At 37.4% G+C, this 17589-nt stretch overlaps 1 protein-coding gene across 1 annotated transcript in view; it reads left to right on the forward strand.

The window, feature by feature from the left end:
• Positions 1 to 17589, forward strand: part of si:dkey-12j5.1 (uncharacterized) — a 115993-nt gene that overhangs the window by 6792 nt on the left and 91612 nt on the right. The window contains exons 6-8 of the mRNA XM_067449634.1: positions 807 to 930; positions 2736 to 2852; positions 4637 to 4705. Of these exons, the coding sequence (XP_067305735.1) occupies positions 807 to 930; positions 2736 to 2852; positions 4637 to 4705 (310 nt within the window). The remainder of the gene's footprint in view (positions 1 to 806; positions 931 to 2735; positions 2853 to 4636; positions 4706 to 17589) is intronic.

Below are 17589 nucleotides of genomic sequence, written 5' to 3' on the forward strand. Positions count from 1 at the left end.
TCCAGTTCTAATGATCATCTAATGACCCAAGGTTGGCGCTTTCAGCAGTGGACAGGGGTCAACATGGGCACCCTGACTGGCCTGCAGCTATGCAGCTCCATATGCAACAAATAGTGATGCAGTGTGTATTCTGACACCTTTCTATCAGAACCAGCATTAACTTCTTGAGCAATTTGAGTTACAGTAGCTCGTCTGTTTTATCGCACCGCACAGGCAAGCCTTCGCTCCCCACGTGCATCAATGAGCCTTGGCCACCCATGACCCTTTCCCCTGTTCACAGATATATATATATTTAACCTCCTTTCGTCCTGGCTAGATTATGTTCCTCTTTTCATAGTCTACTTTGGACTAAACTTTCTTGTATTCTCATACTCCTATACTTACTATGCTTCTACTATACTCCCATCTCATCCTACTTTCTCTTAATATATATTACTTGCTACTTCCTCTCCTTTATCCTTGCTTTCTCTTATTTTATTCTATGTTATCTTATCATATTCCACTTTCTCTCATTCTGACCTACTTCCTTTTATCCTACACCATTTTGTGTCATACCCTGCTTCCCTTTGTCTTGTACTGCTTTCTCTCAACTTACACTACTGCCTCTCACTTTTTTAATATGTTATTATTTTTTAATAATAACATTTTTTTAATAAATGAAAGTTAAAGTGTGTCAAAGTTATTGGTTGATCACAATTTCTTTGTGAAAACATTTTCAAAAAATGCACATACACATGGTTACTATAATAACACTGAACGATTTTATGTGCTTTAAATAGCTTTATATCTATTTTATTCTTTGACAGCATGGAGGAGGGCGCTGCTGACCGCTGCAAAGAGGCCATCGATAAAGCTCTACAGTACGACGAGCACAACCCTGAGGCTCTGCAGCTGATGGCCAGCTACCTGTTCAGCATTGAGAAAACTGAGGTACAACAGGACGTCTGTGAAGAAAATTACCTAGAGTTACAAAGAAAAGTGTTATGAGCAGTGGGTCATTATGCAGTCATAATTAGTGTTGGTGGAGAACAGCTGAGAGAGCTGAGTAATGTTTTTATAAGAAGCAGAAATATATATATATATATATATATAGAGAGAGAGAGAGAGAGAGAGAGAGAGAGAGAGAGAGAGAGAGAGAGTGTGAGTGAGTGAGTTTTGGGAATGTATGCTTGTTTTTGTTTGAGGAATAGACAAAGATGGCAGTTAGGTCACAGTTAATGAATTATAAGCCATTAACAGAACAAGCTTATTGAAAAGGACCCACTGTGGGGACAGATTTACTTGCTAGTGCAAACACATTCACTTTGATGCAATTCCTCACTGAACCGTTAGGGGGCAAACAGATATAAGACCAGCAGTACTACTAATCCCGAACCACCCTCTTGAGTTGGGCTTCAGTGTTCAGCTTAAAACGCTTCCAACATTTCTGGGTATTTTCACTTCAGAAGATAGTTCCATTTCCCTTCAGATAGCTGGCAATAGAACTTGACTTAACAATCACAAACCTGTCTCTTTGTGTGCTCTAACCTCTACCTTTTTCTTGCTTGTACTTTTTTTATCTCTTCCCGTGTCACTCCCTTTCATCCTATATCCGAGCGTCATGTTGTCCTATCCTAATTATTGCCATCCTCTTCTGCGTCTTACCTCCTCTTATCCTATTTATTCAGTTCCTATAGTGTTCCCACTTGCCCTTCACCACTTTCTCTTATGCTGTACCGATTCATCTTATTCATGCTATTTTCAAGCACTTTCTCTCATCCTATATTATCCAGTTCCTCATCCACTTATTATTCCCCTTCTATTTCCTACATATTTTGATCATGTACAATGCCACTTCCTCCAATCCTTTATCTCTTCTTCTAAAGCTGTAAGATCTCTGACCTACTGCATTTCACCTTATCTTGCTTCTTCTCAATGTATTCTACTACCTCTCATTTTATACCAATTTTTATTGCTCATGCTATTTCATAAAGTACTTTCTTTGCCTCATATACAGTACTACCTCCTCTCATCCTATCTTTTCCTCTCATGCTGTAAGGCGTCCTCTCATTCTTTTCTCGCTTTCTCTCAATCTGACCAATTTCCTTTCATCCTACCTTACTTCCTCTCATCCCATACCACTTCCCTCAACCTTTACCACTTCCCTAATCTTATAGAGTTTCCTGTTGTCCTATTATACTTCCTAGTTGGCATATTATTATTCTTCCTAGTTCCTTACATACTTTCTCATTTCCTTTATTCCGAGTTCTTTTATCCCTTCTCACTACCTCTCATGCCATTTTACTTCCGCTCATGTTATTATTTATATATTATCACTTCTTATTGCCCAAACTATTTCCTAGTTTTTTGCATCGTACACACTTCCACTTCCTATTATCCTTTAAAACTTCCCGTCTTACTTTCTCTGTCCCTAACCCACTTCCTTTCATCCTATCCTGCATCCTCTCTCAACATATTCTACTATCTTTTATCTCCTACCACTACCTTTTATCCTAATTTCTGTAATTTCCTCTAACTCTATACCACTTCCCATTTCTTAAATAGCTTCCTGCTGTCCTATCCTACTTCTTGTCTTCCTATTCCTCTTCTTAGTTCCTTATATCCTATCCAGTTTCACTCATCTCATCCCATCTTTCTTTCTCATTCTGTACCTCTTCCTAAGGCATGTGCCATGTATTTTTACAATCAATATTTGGAGGGGCTCTTTCAAATTTATTTTATCATACTTTATGCAGGAGGGGCGCGAGTACCTGAAGAAGAGCGTGTCGTCATGGTTACCTAGCTTACAGAAAAAGGAAGAGTCATTGGCGAGCGCAGCACATGACATGAAGGAGGAAGAAGATCTGACTAAGGTGCGTTTACAGGAGCTTGTGGTTCAAAGGCAACATAAAGATAGGACACATCAGGACCTCTCCTTTGACCTCTTTCTGATTGCAAGGAAGGAAATAGCATTGTGCTTAAATCTCCACTAGGTAACTTTTGTAAAATATATTTTCTACATATTTGGTAAACATGTCAATATATCCTGACAGTAGAATATGAGACAGATAATCTGTGAAAAAAATCAAGCTCCTCTGGCTCCTTCCAATGGTCCTATTGCCATTTGCAGAAATACAATGCCCACAGTGGGCTTGCTGTGGGCCCACAACTGTCCCCAGTGGGGGCCCATGTGGGCCAGCCCACAGTCAGCCAACACTTTTGGGCTGTCCCACTAGGGCCCCACCTGGGGGAGTGACCCTTTGAGTTGTGCTCTGTCAAATTTTCAGGCTAAGTCAACGTTTTTTAAAAACTCCCTACTGCAGCTTTAAAGAAGCTTTAGACTGGAATATATAAGGGAAGAAATTAAACAATTTTTATTTTTTATTTATGGTTTAATTTTTTTCTTAAAGCCAGGTGAAGACTGTGGTAGGTCATCACCGAAACCGTTTTTGCTCAAGGCTACATTTTTCATGCTTTTTCAAAAACATATTTTAATTTCCATGTTCCCAAATTCATTTTATAAGTTCATCTGTTAAATAGGTCTTTACGCTGCTAAAGAAACCACAGAAAAACAAGCCTCACCTGAACTGACTCGTTGGGAGAATTTTTTTTAAGTTTGTTTACTTTCCTCCTGGTTAAATTTTCAGGGAACTTGCATGACACTAGACATAAATGTGTGATGTGTAGATGCAGCTTTGTAACGTTTGGAAAATCTTGGCAGGTAGGAGCATGTTTGAAGCATGGTATAATTGGGTTCAGCCAGCAACTCTTTTTACATAGCTGATTTAGTAAACATTTATCCAGTATAGAGACTAAAGAGAATGTGGTAATATATACAAAACAATAATGAGCCTGCCTTATAATATTACAGACAGGCTACAATAAACACAAGAGATGATGCGGCCCTGATGGTGTGATATATTGAAATAGAAAGTCATGTTTATGAAGAGGGATTATTGAAAGGTCTATTGGGATCTTGAGAAAATTAGTCACATGCAGAACTTTTATCAATTTAATGGACCATTAGTCAAATGATAGTAGACAATTTTGCTTTTTCTGTACTAAAATAGCTCTCTCAAACACCTATAGAGTTTCAAATAAAGTTATGACTTATCTACTAGATTCAAGCAATTTTGCATGGAAACAAATAGGTTTATCGAAACATTTGTAGCATGCTGTCATTTAAAACTGACAATACTTCTGACACATCAACTATATTTCTTCTGCTCAAGATGCATTGTTGGAGGTTGCAGATTTTAGTTGTTTAATTGAACATTCATTTAATTCATAGACATGCTCTCAAGAATAAGACACAAGGCTTATTCTGGAGTTTGAAAGATGTTTTTTAATGTGTATTAATTATTTTACTCAGCAAGCCTTTACAATATGAATACAACTTGGATAAGCCTTGGTGAAGAATAATAATAATAATTGACACCAAAAAAAAAAAAACAGTCATGGTTTGAAGTCGTAACTTACGGGCTCAAAAACCTGCCTTGAACACAGCATTATTTTACATATCATCTTTGTATATAAATCGTTAATGAGTCTGAATGTTCATACCATTTTCTTATAAATTCACATCAAGTCTTTCATTACCCTTCAGTAATTTATCTTTCAGTAATTTAATACTACTACTATTTTGTGTGTGTTTTAGAGCACTATCCCACCTTATGAATCCAGAATAACAACAGCCAAACTGCTGATCGAGGCTGAGGAGTATGAGGTAGGACAATGGTCTAGCTCAACACTTTTAAGAACATTTCAAATGTTTCAGTTTCCAAAGAGAATTAAAATGTCTGAATGTTATCTTGAACGCCTCTCAGCCAGGCCGAACTGAAGTGTCCACTTAAGTAGAGTGTATAATATCTGTCAGTAATTCTGGTGGGGATGTTGTATACACAGATTCCACTGATGAGCTGTTTTCAAGCTATTGGGTTAGAAACGATTTCATTATAATGCATTGGATCCATTTCATATAATCTTGTGTTAGCACGGTTTAATCCAAAACAATCCCTTCTTGCTGTGCAATCAAGTTTAAAGACCTATAGAATACATAATGTACAAGTACATTAATATTAGCTATATGTCTAACAAACAGGCTTAAAGCTGTCAGTGTTGTGTGTAATGAGAAAGTTTAATGTGTGCTCTACTGCAGCTGTAAAGTAAACCATCACCCAGTGTGTTGTAATACTGTATAATTGTCAGCGGGACAATTATTTACAGTCTAATGTACAATGTCTCTTTCTGTGGCTGCTGTGAGGCTAGTGAGTTGGAAAAAAAAATCAGCCATACCTCATAAGGTTCTGCTGCTCACAAGCTCCACGAAGCAAAAAGGTGTACGTGCAAAAATAAGTAAATACTTAAAGTCCCAGTGAACCGGAGGTAGCGAGAATACGGAACATTGAACAGAGGGCAGGGTTTTACCTCAGCGCTCCTCCCCTCCATCTCTCGCTCATAGCAGAGGAACGGTTGGAGGGGAGTGGTTACGCGTTTTAAAACGCAAGCCGTCAAACTGACATCAGCTGAGAAGGAACGCCGTTTCCAGACTAGAATTATCATCTCTTCGCTGTAAGTTGCTCAGAGTTGTTTCTGTTCTCTGTAGTATCGCTCATCAGTCATAACATGTAAATAATGATCAGCTTATTGTTTTATTACAAAACATAGACAGCATTATTCCTACATAGACAGCATTTTTGAGTGTCATCAGATGGATTCAAGCATTCCAATGATACCCCAACTTGCTGTCTATGTGGTCAGCTCACTTGTCTGTGAGATACAGGATTCAATAGTTACGGTGAACTGTATAGTCCTCCAGTGTTGGTTTGTAGTTATGTCTATTGAATCAGTTTAAAGGAGTCCCACAGCTCTTTTGGGGTTCTGAGCGAGGCTGTGTCCACATTTGTTAACGCTAAGACTGTGGATTTGTTTCCCTTTAAACTCTTTTCTTCTTTTCTATCAGCACTAAGGCGACCTCTAAATAATGCAGGAATGGTATTTTATTTGCTCTTTACCGTGACCTTTCCAGTTGAGTGTGAGTGTGCAGTAAGACACGTTTTGTGCAGAGAGTGTGAACGTCCTGACACCTGTCCAGCATTCGGAGAGAGGTATCGGAAAAAGTGAGAGAACAGAGAATTTAAATAATAGCGAAAAGGAAAAGGAAAGAATGACAGGGTCGAGAGACAGAATGAAATAAGGCAGGACCGGGATGAGATGCTGTAAAAGTGAAAGTCAGTTTGAGAGAGAGAGAATGATGAATTGACAGCTGTGAGGGCCACACTTTTCTTTAGTTCTTTTTCACACTTGCTTATATTTGTTCGGTTCATCCTGGGGAGACAGTGAAGGACTGAGAGCTGCAGCCTGACTTTAAAAGCCTCTGCTCTCCCTTAGCCGAACACAAATAGAATCTCCTCTCAGCACGGGGGACATATTAATATTAAAACCAGTCACCTGGCTGTCTGTCAAAATGATGCCAAAGGTTGCAGGGTCATCTCTGCGACAGCGGGTGTTTAGACAGAAGCCGGGCCCCCCGGCAGCAAGGCCCTTTGATTGGACAGCTGGGAAAGGTGAACACTTATAAACAGAGAGAGAGAGAGAGACAGAGAGAAAGGAGAAGGATGGACTGGCCAAGCTCTAAAGATGCTGGTGTAAAAAGTTTGAAACATTCAGCATATAGTATACAAAGTCTAAATTGCTCAAGATAAATATTTTCACTTATAAAATAAAATGGTTTCAAGTACTACGGAATGGCGTTTTGGTGCCTGTACATTTTACAGCTTATAATAGTATATATTTAATAACTGATTGTGATAATGTTCGTGGTTGGGAAGGAAGAGGACAAGGGGTCGGCTTGACTGCTGACGCTTTTTATTCAACAAAAACTCAATATCACTGCACACTCTCAGCGAGTGTCTATTTTTCTCAGTCACTTCCGGGTTCCGGTTTAAACGTCCGCTTCCGGGTCACGTAGTCAGCAGCATAGATATCCATAATAAAGGCTAGATGTCTTACCGCGGAGTCACCATCGTCATCACCGGCGGCCATCTTGTCACAGGCAGGCTTTCTGTCGGGCTCTGTGGAACCTGATGTAAGGTGAGTGATCTGTACGAACATAAATACTCTTATCTCACTGAAATCTTGACGGGTTTACAAATGGTTTGGTTTCTTACAAACGTTATTAACATGGCTACAAATCTGGATGCTTTAACACATCGAAATTGCAGCTTTTCGTTTCGATAAACGACTTATTTGTGCAGTTTGTGTATCACGGCTAACTTACATGCACGTTATCAAGGCTGAGACCACAATCGAGCTGTTCAATTATATAGGTTTTATTGACACCAATAACGATTTTATGACAACCAATCTTTTGTCTAGTTAAAATAAACTTAGTTTTTTTTGTTTTAATTTAATTTTTTTTTTTAAAATTATAATAGTGATATTGTTATTATAAAAGTATATGTATATATATTAGCTATAGCTAGCTCTGGGAAAAAAATTCAGAGCTATATAAGTGTGTGTGTGTGTGTATATATATATATATATATATATATATATATATATATATATATATATATATATTTCTCATGTTGCCATTCGGTACAGTTTTAGTAGCCTTTATATTGATTTAACATAAATACCTTTTTTATTGCACCTGTCTGTTCTGTTCAATGTTACTTTCATATTGAAGTCCATGGTTATAATTATTCATAAGTATTTAGTGTCATAACTACATCTCTGACGTTTATAACAAACGAAACAGTTTGAAAATCGGTTGAAAATTGAGCAAGTTATGGTTATTTAAAAGTACATGCACCATTAAAACACACTGTTACGAGTGAGCAAGCTGCCTGTGACAAGATGGCCGCAAGTTGCGGACGCCGACCTCCATTGGCCAACAGTGCGCACGAGACATCTAGCCTTTATTATGGATATCTATGGTCAGCAGTCCCTCTCTCTCTCCCATGCTTCCGATTCCACAGGCGTTTTATCCTCTCCCCACGCCCATTACTGGAACAAGATACAGGTGTTATCAATCTGCGTCCAACCCACTCACTTACCGCTCGTCCCGCGGCTCTCTCTCCCGCTGCAGACCTCGCTGAACCACGCCCCCCTTGCCACACTGATTAAGTTTGTTTCACAGTCATTTGGTAATTAGTTTTTACTTCTGAAAAAACAAAGTTTGCCAGTATTTAACACTAAAAATGCATATATAATGCATAATGTAAAACGATTTATAGGTTTGAATGTATATGGGAATTTTGTTACTGTAGCATTTTACAGTGTTTTGTTTTTTTTTGTAAAAAGATTACAAACATTTATTGACATTGTACAATAATATTGTGATTATGTGTGGCATATAGTTGTGTAAAACTGCAATTTGATATATATTGGTATTTTATTTTTTTAAATATTGTGACTAGGGGTGTGCAATATTAAATATTGTCTGCGATTAATATCATAATTGTTGTTTTAACGATGTGGGATCTGACATTATCTGACATATTTACTAGTGCGCATAAGCATTTCGAGTGAACACTTTCGCTGCATGATTTAATCAATTAAAATGCTAAAATGTCCCCAAAATTCAATATAAGAGTCACGGTGGTGTGGCTATTAAAAAGCACACGACTTGGAAAGTATATAAACAGTCCTTATATTTAAAGGATCAAACTAGGAGACACGTAGGGGAACACTTAGAGCAAACAGGACAAACCACAATACCTTTTACCGTTTTAAACATCAATAAATGACAAAGAACAGACTGAAATTCAGGGCATTTATACACAATTGGCCATTTATACATGGCAAACTAATGAGACTAATTAGCTGCACAGCTGAACAGAACTAACCCAACAAGGGTAACCAAGGAAACACAGGAGTGGTGGGAAAATGAACAAAGGAACATGTGACAGAATCAAAACACAAAGACAAGCAGACTAAACATATAATTTAATATCGTCAATCAATATCACACGAAGAGTGATGATTTTCTTCAGATATCAGCATGAACATTTTATAAAAGTTCAATAAAAAATTAAGTTACTTACATTTTAGACACCATATTGACTGTTTGTTATGTTTCACCAATGAAAATAGTTTGAAACAGCCACCACACTGTTGTGCGTCTCTAAGCAACACAAGGCCAGTGTTTCTTTACTGAATGAATCCGCTTTTTGAACGAATAGGTTGAATGAATAATTCAAAGACTCACTCATCAACAGTGACTAGCAGCCACCTACTGCTGGTTTTAATTTCAGATTTAAAGTATCTTTTCATGTTTGAAACATCAAAACATTAGGCTTTTTTTAATCGAAGGCTATTCGTTTATCACCTCTGAGCAGCAATAAACAGACTGTAAATACATCTAATAAATGCCACTTTAGATGCATCCTCTGTGTTTCCTCTTCATTGCAAAGGTGAGTTATGTTGATAATGATTTAATTTGATTAGTAATCGCCCTATTGTGTCTTATTATTAGAATGTAATTTATTGATTAAATGTGATAATTTGACATTATGCTTATATGTATAATTAGGTTAGAAAAAATGGCATTATATTGGTAAGAACATCCCCAATAATATATTGTCCTATTATCATTATTATCCAATTATCTATAAAATCCCAGAATATAGAGACATCTTCATTTTAAATTTTCCAATATCCCACACCCCTAATTCCCCAAATTCCTAATGTTGCAAAGTATACTTTGAAAATACTTTGAAAGTTATTTTCTATTTCATGTTATCCTTTCAAGGAAGGATGGAAGGCACTGTTATTATTGTAGTGGTAGAATGTTTTGCTTGCTTTATAGATTGGATATGGAACATAAATATGCCCTTTTGCCATAATGTCTTGCATGAGCATATTCAATATGAGTTTTGTTGGCTATGTATGTAACTGTCAGACAGGGCAATTCAAAATGAGTTTTGAGGACTCGGGAGAGACTGTGAGTGTGTGTAGTGGCAGTGTATGCTGCATGAGCTAACTCAATATTAGCAAGGCCATTTCCTGCTCTACTCCAGCTGGGTCAAAGCCTGACACACTATGTGACAGCACAAGATTGATGTCTTTCTTTGCCAGTGGTCTGAACAGAGGGAGGAGAGTAAGAGAGTCACAGGCATTAGAATGAGAGGGAGAGATGGAAAGAGCCGAGGAGAGTTAGACACAGTAAAATGCAGTAGTTGGGAGGAGAAGGAAGTCTTGCCCTTTGAACAAAGTGACAAAGGTACTGTTTAATGTCAGTAATGGTGGACTTAATTATCTTTAAAGAGGGAGTTATTTAAAAAAAAAAAAAAAAAACTCAAACCCTTGGGACCCACACACACAAGGTTATACACATATCCAGACCCCTGTGCTAATTTAGCCCTTTAGAGCTAATGACCACATACCAGTACACTTCTTCAAATAAAACTTTTCCTTTAACTTTTTTTATTATTAACTCAGCCAAGAGTACAGTGACCTCAAAATTATTCTTAATTTTTTGAATGTTATTGCATTACATAACTATATATAAGCAGAAGTTTGTCCGTTAGCTGACTCTGTGGAGTTTGAGCCTACAATCTTTTCTTTTGGTTTGCTATGCTGTGCTACACTATGATTTGTACTGGTCAGATTTTCTTACTCTAGTGGATTTGTTGATGTCAGGACACCTTTATACAGGACTAACATTGTGGCAGCTATAGATGTGGCTTCAATAGTGATTTTTTTTAAAGTAAAGGAACACATGACAGTCTCTTAAAGGCTAAGCTAAGGCATTAACACATCTCCACATCTTTGCTGAGTGTGAATAATGTTCTCTATTGTGTGTCGTAGCTCGGTGAGAAAGTCAACAGTAATCCAGAACAGCTCTGATAAGAATGATAATTTGGGAAGATACTCTTTTCTCTTGCATTAGTGTCAGGAGGCTGAAAAAGAGGACTGAGGAATATTTTTTTCTTTAGAAGCAAGAAAGCCATGTGTGTTAAGGCAAAGGTCATCTTTGGTGTTCACTTTTTTTGGATTACTTAGATTGTTAAATTGTCTAAACCTTAAGTCTTCATTATTGAGAATATGTTCTAGTTTTGTAAGTTGTGTTATCTTGTTTAATTCATGTCCTTCCTATCCCTTCAGTGAGTGTGTGTGCGCGTGTGTGTGCGCGTGTGTAGCTCCTTTCAGCAGGTGATTGCCGTCGTGATCTAGGCCTAGGGTGCATAATAGAAGTGTTTCTGTGTTTGATTTACAGATAGATTCGTTTTAGATCTCTGAGTAAATATCAAAACATTGCTCTGCTTGTTTGGCCATTTCAACCTGCCTGATACAGCAACATTGTATGTTGGAATGTAATATTGGCTGACCAGTGGCAAATGATGGCAGAAAACTCAATATTTGTGCAGTTTTGTTTAATACTACTAGAGGTGCAGAATTATACAAATTTAAATCAGATTTACATTACTGTAATGCCCATAATCTAACTCTCATTTAAAGTTAATCATTAAAAACACTTATAATTAAATATAAATGACCAAATAACCAATTGGCATTCTAACCTAAATTCTAAATTATGATTAAATGGAGTCAGATTAAGAAGAATTGGAACAAAATCCTTTATGCCCAGCTGAAAACATAGAACGCGCAGCGACCTTCACCCGCCATCGTTCCTCCATTGGGACGATTTCGGCGGCCTTACAGTTCACCATTCATTATTGGAGTTCAGAAGCATGTAGAGAACGAGAGAGACAAAATATGGGGAAATAAAGAGGTTTGCATCTATAAAAATGTTTTGATTCATTCGTTATTTTATCTGCGAGAATAAATCAGGTATAATTCAGTATTACATCAAAATTTAAGAGACATAACTGGTACTATAAATGATATTTTGTTACATCTAATGTGCATTTCCATAATCCAACAAGAACATATTATATATTATTGAATATTGATTAATGATTTGATTAAGAAAAGAAGATTAAATCACTGGCATGTCAGTATAATTCACAGTCTGTACAGCCCTTGGTCTCTTCAAACATATGATGAGCTTCTTAAACTGAAATTCAAAGTTAAGGGCTCCCTGCAGAAAGTGCTGAATAAAGATACGAGATATGATGAACAAACAGCCTCTGGCATCTTTAGGTCAATGTGCAGAGTAAATGTGTGTGTTATTTTTCATTTGATTTTCACATCAAATGGTGCATCACACAAGCCCCTCAGCTCACTCCAAAGCTTTATAGTCATATCAAAAAACAGTTTGATTTGTGCTAAATAATTCAGTCTCAGGGCCTGATGAACATGTCATTCTTTTCATTAGCTAAAAGTTCTTCTGTAAACGCTGTTAAAAGTGTCAGCCAATCACTCCAGCTTAGAGCTGCAGAAAACCATTATCTCAATTAGAGAAAGAGCTCAGAGTGGCATTAGACTGGGAGTGAGCTTATGAAGGGATAGAAACACACTAGCGTACAACTCCAGGATCACTGCAGAGACACTTCAGAAATCTCTCTCTATAGCTCACTGTATGCAGGGGCGAAAAGGTTTACTTGGTTTCATTTAGTTTAGTTCAATTTTCTCTGATAAAGTTTGTAAACTATGACATTTAAAGGGGTGATGAATCGAGAAATCAACTTTCCCTTGAGCTTTTGATATATAAAAGGTCATGGTAATATAAGAATATCCTGTACATTTTTGAACTGAAAACTTCATTGTTAGTCTAAGAAAAGCTTTTATAAACACCAGGCCCAGCAAACTGTCCCGTGCTTCATACTTACGTCATTGCGTGACGAAACACCGCCTTTACAGAACTTGTCTAATCTACAGTGGTGGAATGTAACAAAGTACAAATACTTTGTTACTTTATTTAAGTAAATTTTTCACGTATCTGTACTTTACTTAAGTAGAATCAATAGTGCATAGTTTTTACTTTTACTTTGTTACATTTTGCAGCAAATATTTTACTTTCTACTCCACTACATTTCTACAACGTTTCGTTACATTTTTGTTACATTTTCTGATCAGTTTCAGGGCTGGAGATTAAGGCTTGTTCGGATAATTAATGGATAAAAGGCTAATGTATGAACTGACGCTTGCGCTGTTGACAATCGCGCAGCCTATCGAGGAGAAATGGAAGCAAACCAACGCCGCTCATACAGAGAAACAGTAAATATTCAAAATGTGAAGGTTTTTATATTTTATAACATATAATACAGTTAAAAAACATGACACGACCAGAGTGCTGTTTTCCTGAATACCATCACGACTGAAACTGTGACACTGATTTCATGACAGTTCCATAAACAATTAATTAAAATGAGTCACATACATTTTAAATGCAATATAAACTGCTTTTGTTCTATTACAGCAGCGAAAATATTTCCAAGATAAGATTTCCATATCAGAACCACAACGCATCTAACAGCAATAGTGTTATATGATCCAGCGTTTGAATGAATCGGTTGAATCAAGGATTCAATGACCTGTTCGTAAACGACTGCCTCATTCACGACTGCCGAATCGACTCAGTGACTCACTCATTAAGACCTGCCGCCACCTACTAGTAGTTTAGTTTCATGTTTAAACATTCTTTCCAACATTTCTTATTTGTATTAAAAATATATAGTTAAAACATCTCATAACATTATTTAAAGCAGTTGTAATTTGTCAGTGCAAGTTATTTAATTTATCAACCCTAGAGCGTTATTAATTGTTATACAAGTATATTTTTAATACTAAAAGTACATTTAAAATCAAGTACTTTTTTACTTTTACTTAAAGGGGGGGTGAAATGCTGTTTCATGCATACTGATCTTTTTACACTGTTAAAGACTTGGAATCCCATACTAAACATAGACAAAGTTTCAAAAGTTAAGGTGGACGTTTGATGGGAGTATTTCTTTGTCAAAAATACTACTTCCGGTTAGTCATAAGTTTCGGCAAGTTTTTTGAGATCATGCGTCCCCTTTGACGTTAATGGGGGCGGAATTTCCTTGTATGGGCCTTACGGACAATTCTACCGGAAGCGCGTGAGAGAGAGAGAGGGAGAGAGCGAAAGTAACAGGCTACGCCCATCAAAGCGCTGGCTTGTAGGATGCTGGACAGGTGATGTGCACATAACAATGTCACCAAAAAAGTACGTTTTTGGTTGCCAGACCAAGACAGTCCTGCACAGATTCGCCAAAAACCCCGCGTTAAGGCAACAGTGGATGTAATTTGCTTTTCCGGATCAGCAACTGAGTTGCGCGAATGTTTATATCTGTTCGCTGCATTTCGGTGCCGACTGTTTCATAAACAAGGCCCAGCTCGACGCCGGATTTTCCCAATCGCCTAATGCTGAAGGATGGAGCAGTCCCAACGTTAGAAGGGTGAGTGAGACTGCTTCAAATGTCTGTGTTTTTTTTAGTCCGCTTACTGTCTACACAAACCACGCGTAAACACACAAACACACGTGCACAACTGCACTTCCCACATGTACACCTTCAAAGACAAAAATACGACGATATAATTCAAGTATAAATATGTAAATAACACAAGCCGCTAAGCATATTATATAGTTAGTGTATAACTTGTACCACATAGAGACGTCCTGCTCTAGTCGTTTTTGCTGCTGCTCCTGTTCAACTGCAGCCTCTGGGTCTGATTCCGGATCAAAGATGTATGGCTGTATCTGATTAAAAGTCATATTTTTATTTTGAATAAAGTTTTTTTCCCGCTGTTAGGGATGACACAGCTTTACGACGCACTCGACTCAACACAATAGCAGCGGCGTGCACACGCCATTATTTAGCTCCGCTCACACGACACGCCCCCACCCGCTCGGCTTTTTTCGGAAAGACTCGGAACAGCGCATCTTTCTTATATAATTATTAAAAAAATAAAGACTTTTCGGAGATATGCAGGATGCAATGCTACTCTATAGGTACTCAAGATTGACATGACACTGACTGAAACTGAGTGTTTCACCCCCCCTTTAAGAAGGATTGTCGTTGTAGTACTTCTACTTTTACTTAAGTAAATATGGCTCTGGTTATTTGTACTTTTACTTAAGTACTGAGATTCAGTACTTCCTCCACCACTGCTAATCTATAGTCTCTCCCACAGACTCATGGAGGGCTCATGCTAGCTGGTCAACAACAATAAACATGCTGAGGAAGATTAAGATATTGCGCTATTCCTGGTTGTAGAAGAGCACAGTCACTGCATAAGCTTCCTTCGGATCCTAATATAAGGAATGAGTGGTTGAACTTTATTTTTAATGAAGTTCCAGCTCACGTGGGGAAGACATGTTTACTTCATTTCACTGCCGGATCGTTTGTAAACAAATCTCCGGTCGATGCTGGATTTGGATCCCAGTGTTTCCAACATATAGACTAATTTGTGTTGGTCCTCCACAGAATCAACACTGGCTGCCACATATTGATTCGTCATTCATAAATTTTTATGCTATTTCAAAGACACGCATATTCATTCAGCTGCATTTAATAATTATTCGTTACATTTCCTTAGCTCTCCCTCCACCTCGTGCGCGTCTGTTACTCACTCACTCACACTCTCTTTCTCTCTCTCACAAACACACACTCGCCACATTGCATTCGACCGTAAAGGCTGCAACATACTCCGCAAGAACAGAGCAGAACTTTTTTCTTGCGGGTATCCGAGAACTATTGTGTGAGTGGTCAGACATTTAAAGCGGGCATAGTGAATGCAGATGATCGGCACCTGCTTTTCTTGTGACGTATGGAATGTACTGGCAAGAATCAACTTTGTTCTTGTTCTTGCCACCTCGAGAAAACAAACAAATTTCTTTGTTCTTGTAGAGTATGTTCCAAGCTTGAGCAGAACTTTTTTCTTGCAGGTGTCCGAGAACTATTGTGCGACTGGTCAGACATTTAATGTGGCCGTGGTTAATGTGGAGAAACGCAGATGATCAGCACCTGCTTTTCTGGTGAAGTATAGAATGTACTGCCAGAACGAACTATGTTCTTGTTCTTGCCACCTCGAGAAAACAAACTTATTTCTTTGTTCTTGCAGAGTATGTAATATTCTATATTAATTATGTAATGTATGTAATTCAATATTAATATTAAATTCTATACTAATTTGTCAACAACAAAAAATCGAACACTAGAATTCAAATGTTGTTTCAAATGCTATATGGCCTCGAACTTTAATAATAAATTAGCCTTCTAAATTTTTAGGAATTGGAACCAAGCCACCACAGTCATCAAAGACAGAAACTACAGTTACCATGGCAAATACTAACAAGAACTCTCAACTGACAACATTTTAAGATTTCTAAAGATTTGTTAACAGTGTTAATCAATAAGTACACATTTAATTATTCCGTTTAAACCTTTGTTGAAATTATGTCCGTTCGTAACCTAAATAATTACAAACCAAATCAGAATCAATCAAAGTGTAACAATTTATTAACAGTCAGGTAAATGTATAATGCCAATTACATAATCAATTCAGAGGTATACTCACATCAAATACTCTGAAGTAAAGAATGAAATGTATACCTGACTTATCAAGGTTACATAATGCTGCTTGGGTTAAAACTTCCAGCATTACGGGCTGACCTGAGTACAGTATCGAGCCCTGAACTCTTTGCAACATTTCCTTAAATACCCAGAACCAGATGCATACCCAGAACCATTTGAAACTCTTTCAAATGTAAACACGAGTTCACAATAGGAATGAATGATTAATTTGCATTAATCAAGTCCTATAGACTTGAGAAGAAGAGAGGCCAAATGGCTGAAAGCCACACCCACCATACACCAAGGAAAGATATCTTTAAACTCTTAAAACATTTATGATGTTCTAGTTTACTTCTGTGGTGTAGAGATATTTGTACCAGTCGCACTGAGACATTTCAAATGATATCAAACACATAATCGTGAGGATTGACATTGTAACAAAGAGATTTCTGGTGCATTTCAGGTGATCTCAAGTTTGGGGGAGCAGGAGTTTGGGGGAAGTTTCATGTGAAAGGAAAGGCATGTAGATTAGAGTCATTCATAGATGGTTCACTCAGTGTGATGTCGTCTCGGACAGAAACGCTAACTGTATGAATGAGTTCAGATGCTACTTTCCTTTGCTTTCTCAGAGCGATTAGACATTTCAGCATCTACTAGGTTCTTCCAGCCTTACAAACTGAGCAGCAAAAAGTAAATTTCATAGCATTTCTAGTAGAATGTCAGAAATGCTGACTTTTTAAAAAAATTGGTGAATAGGGACAGATGCTGCTGAGCTCCAAAAAGGATAAAAGCCACTATTAAAGCAACATGATATGTTTGCTGTTTCCAAAAAAACATATATACGGAACATTCTGAAGTAATCCAACTTTTTTTTGTGAGGAACAGAGCAAAATGTATTGCATGAGCATTAGGATTTTGGAGAGCAGAAAGAACTTGTCTAATACATGCTAGTAAATGAGTTTAATTTTCGGGGGAATTATCCTTAAAAAAGGGGTGTTGCAGTTCCGTTTGACTTTAACATCCCATTTCATATAAATATGGAAGTGAATTAAATTCATTTGATATAAAAATAAAAGCAACTTCAACTGTCTTGATGGTTTGATATGATTTTGCTAGGTAGATGCATAAACCACAGTCATATTCACAGACAAACACACTCTCA

This window comes from Pseudorasbora parva, chromosome 7 (assembly GCF_024679245.1).
Source record: "Pseudorasbora parva isolate DD20220531a chromosome 7, ASM2467924v1, whole genome shotgun sequence".
NCBI classification, from domain to species: Eukaryota; Metazoa; Chordata; class Actinopteri; order Cypriniformes; family Gobionidae; genus Pseudorasbora; species Pseudorasbora parva.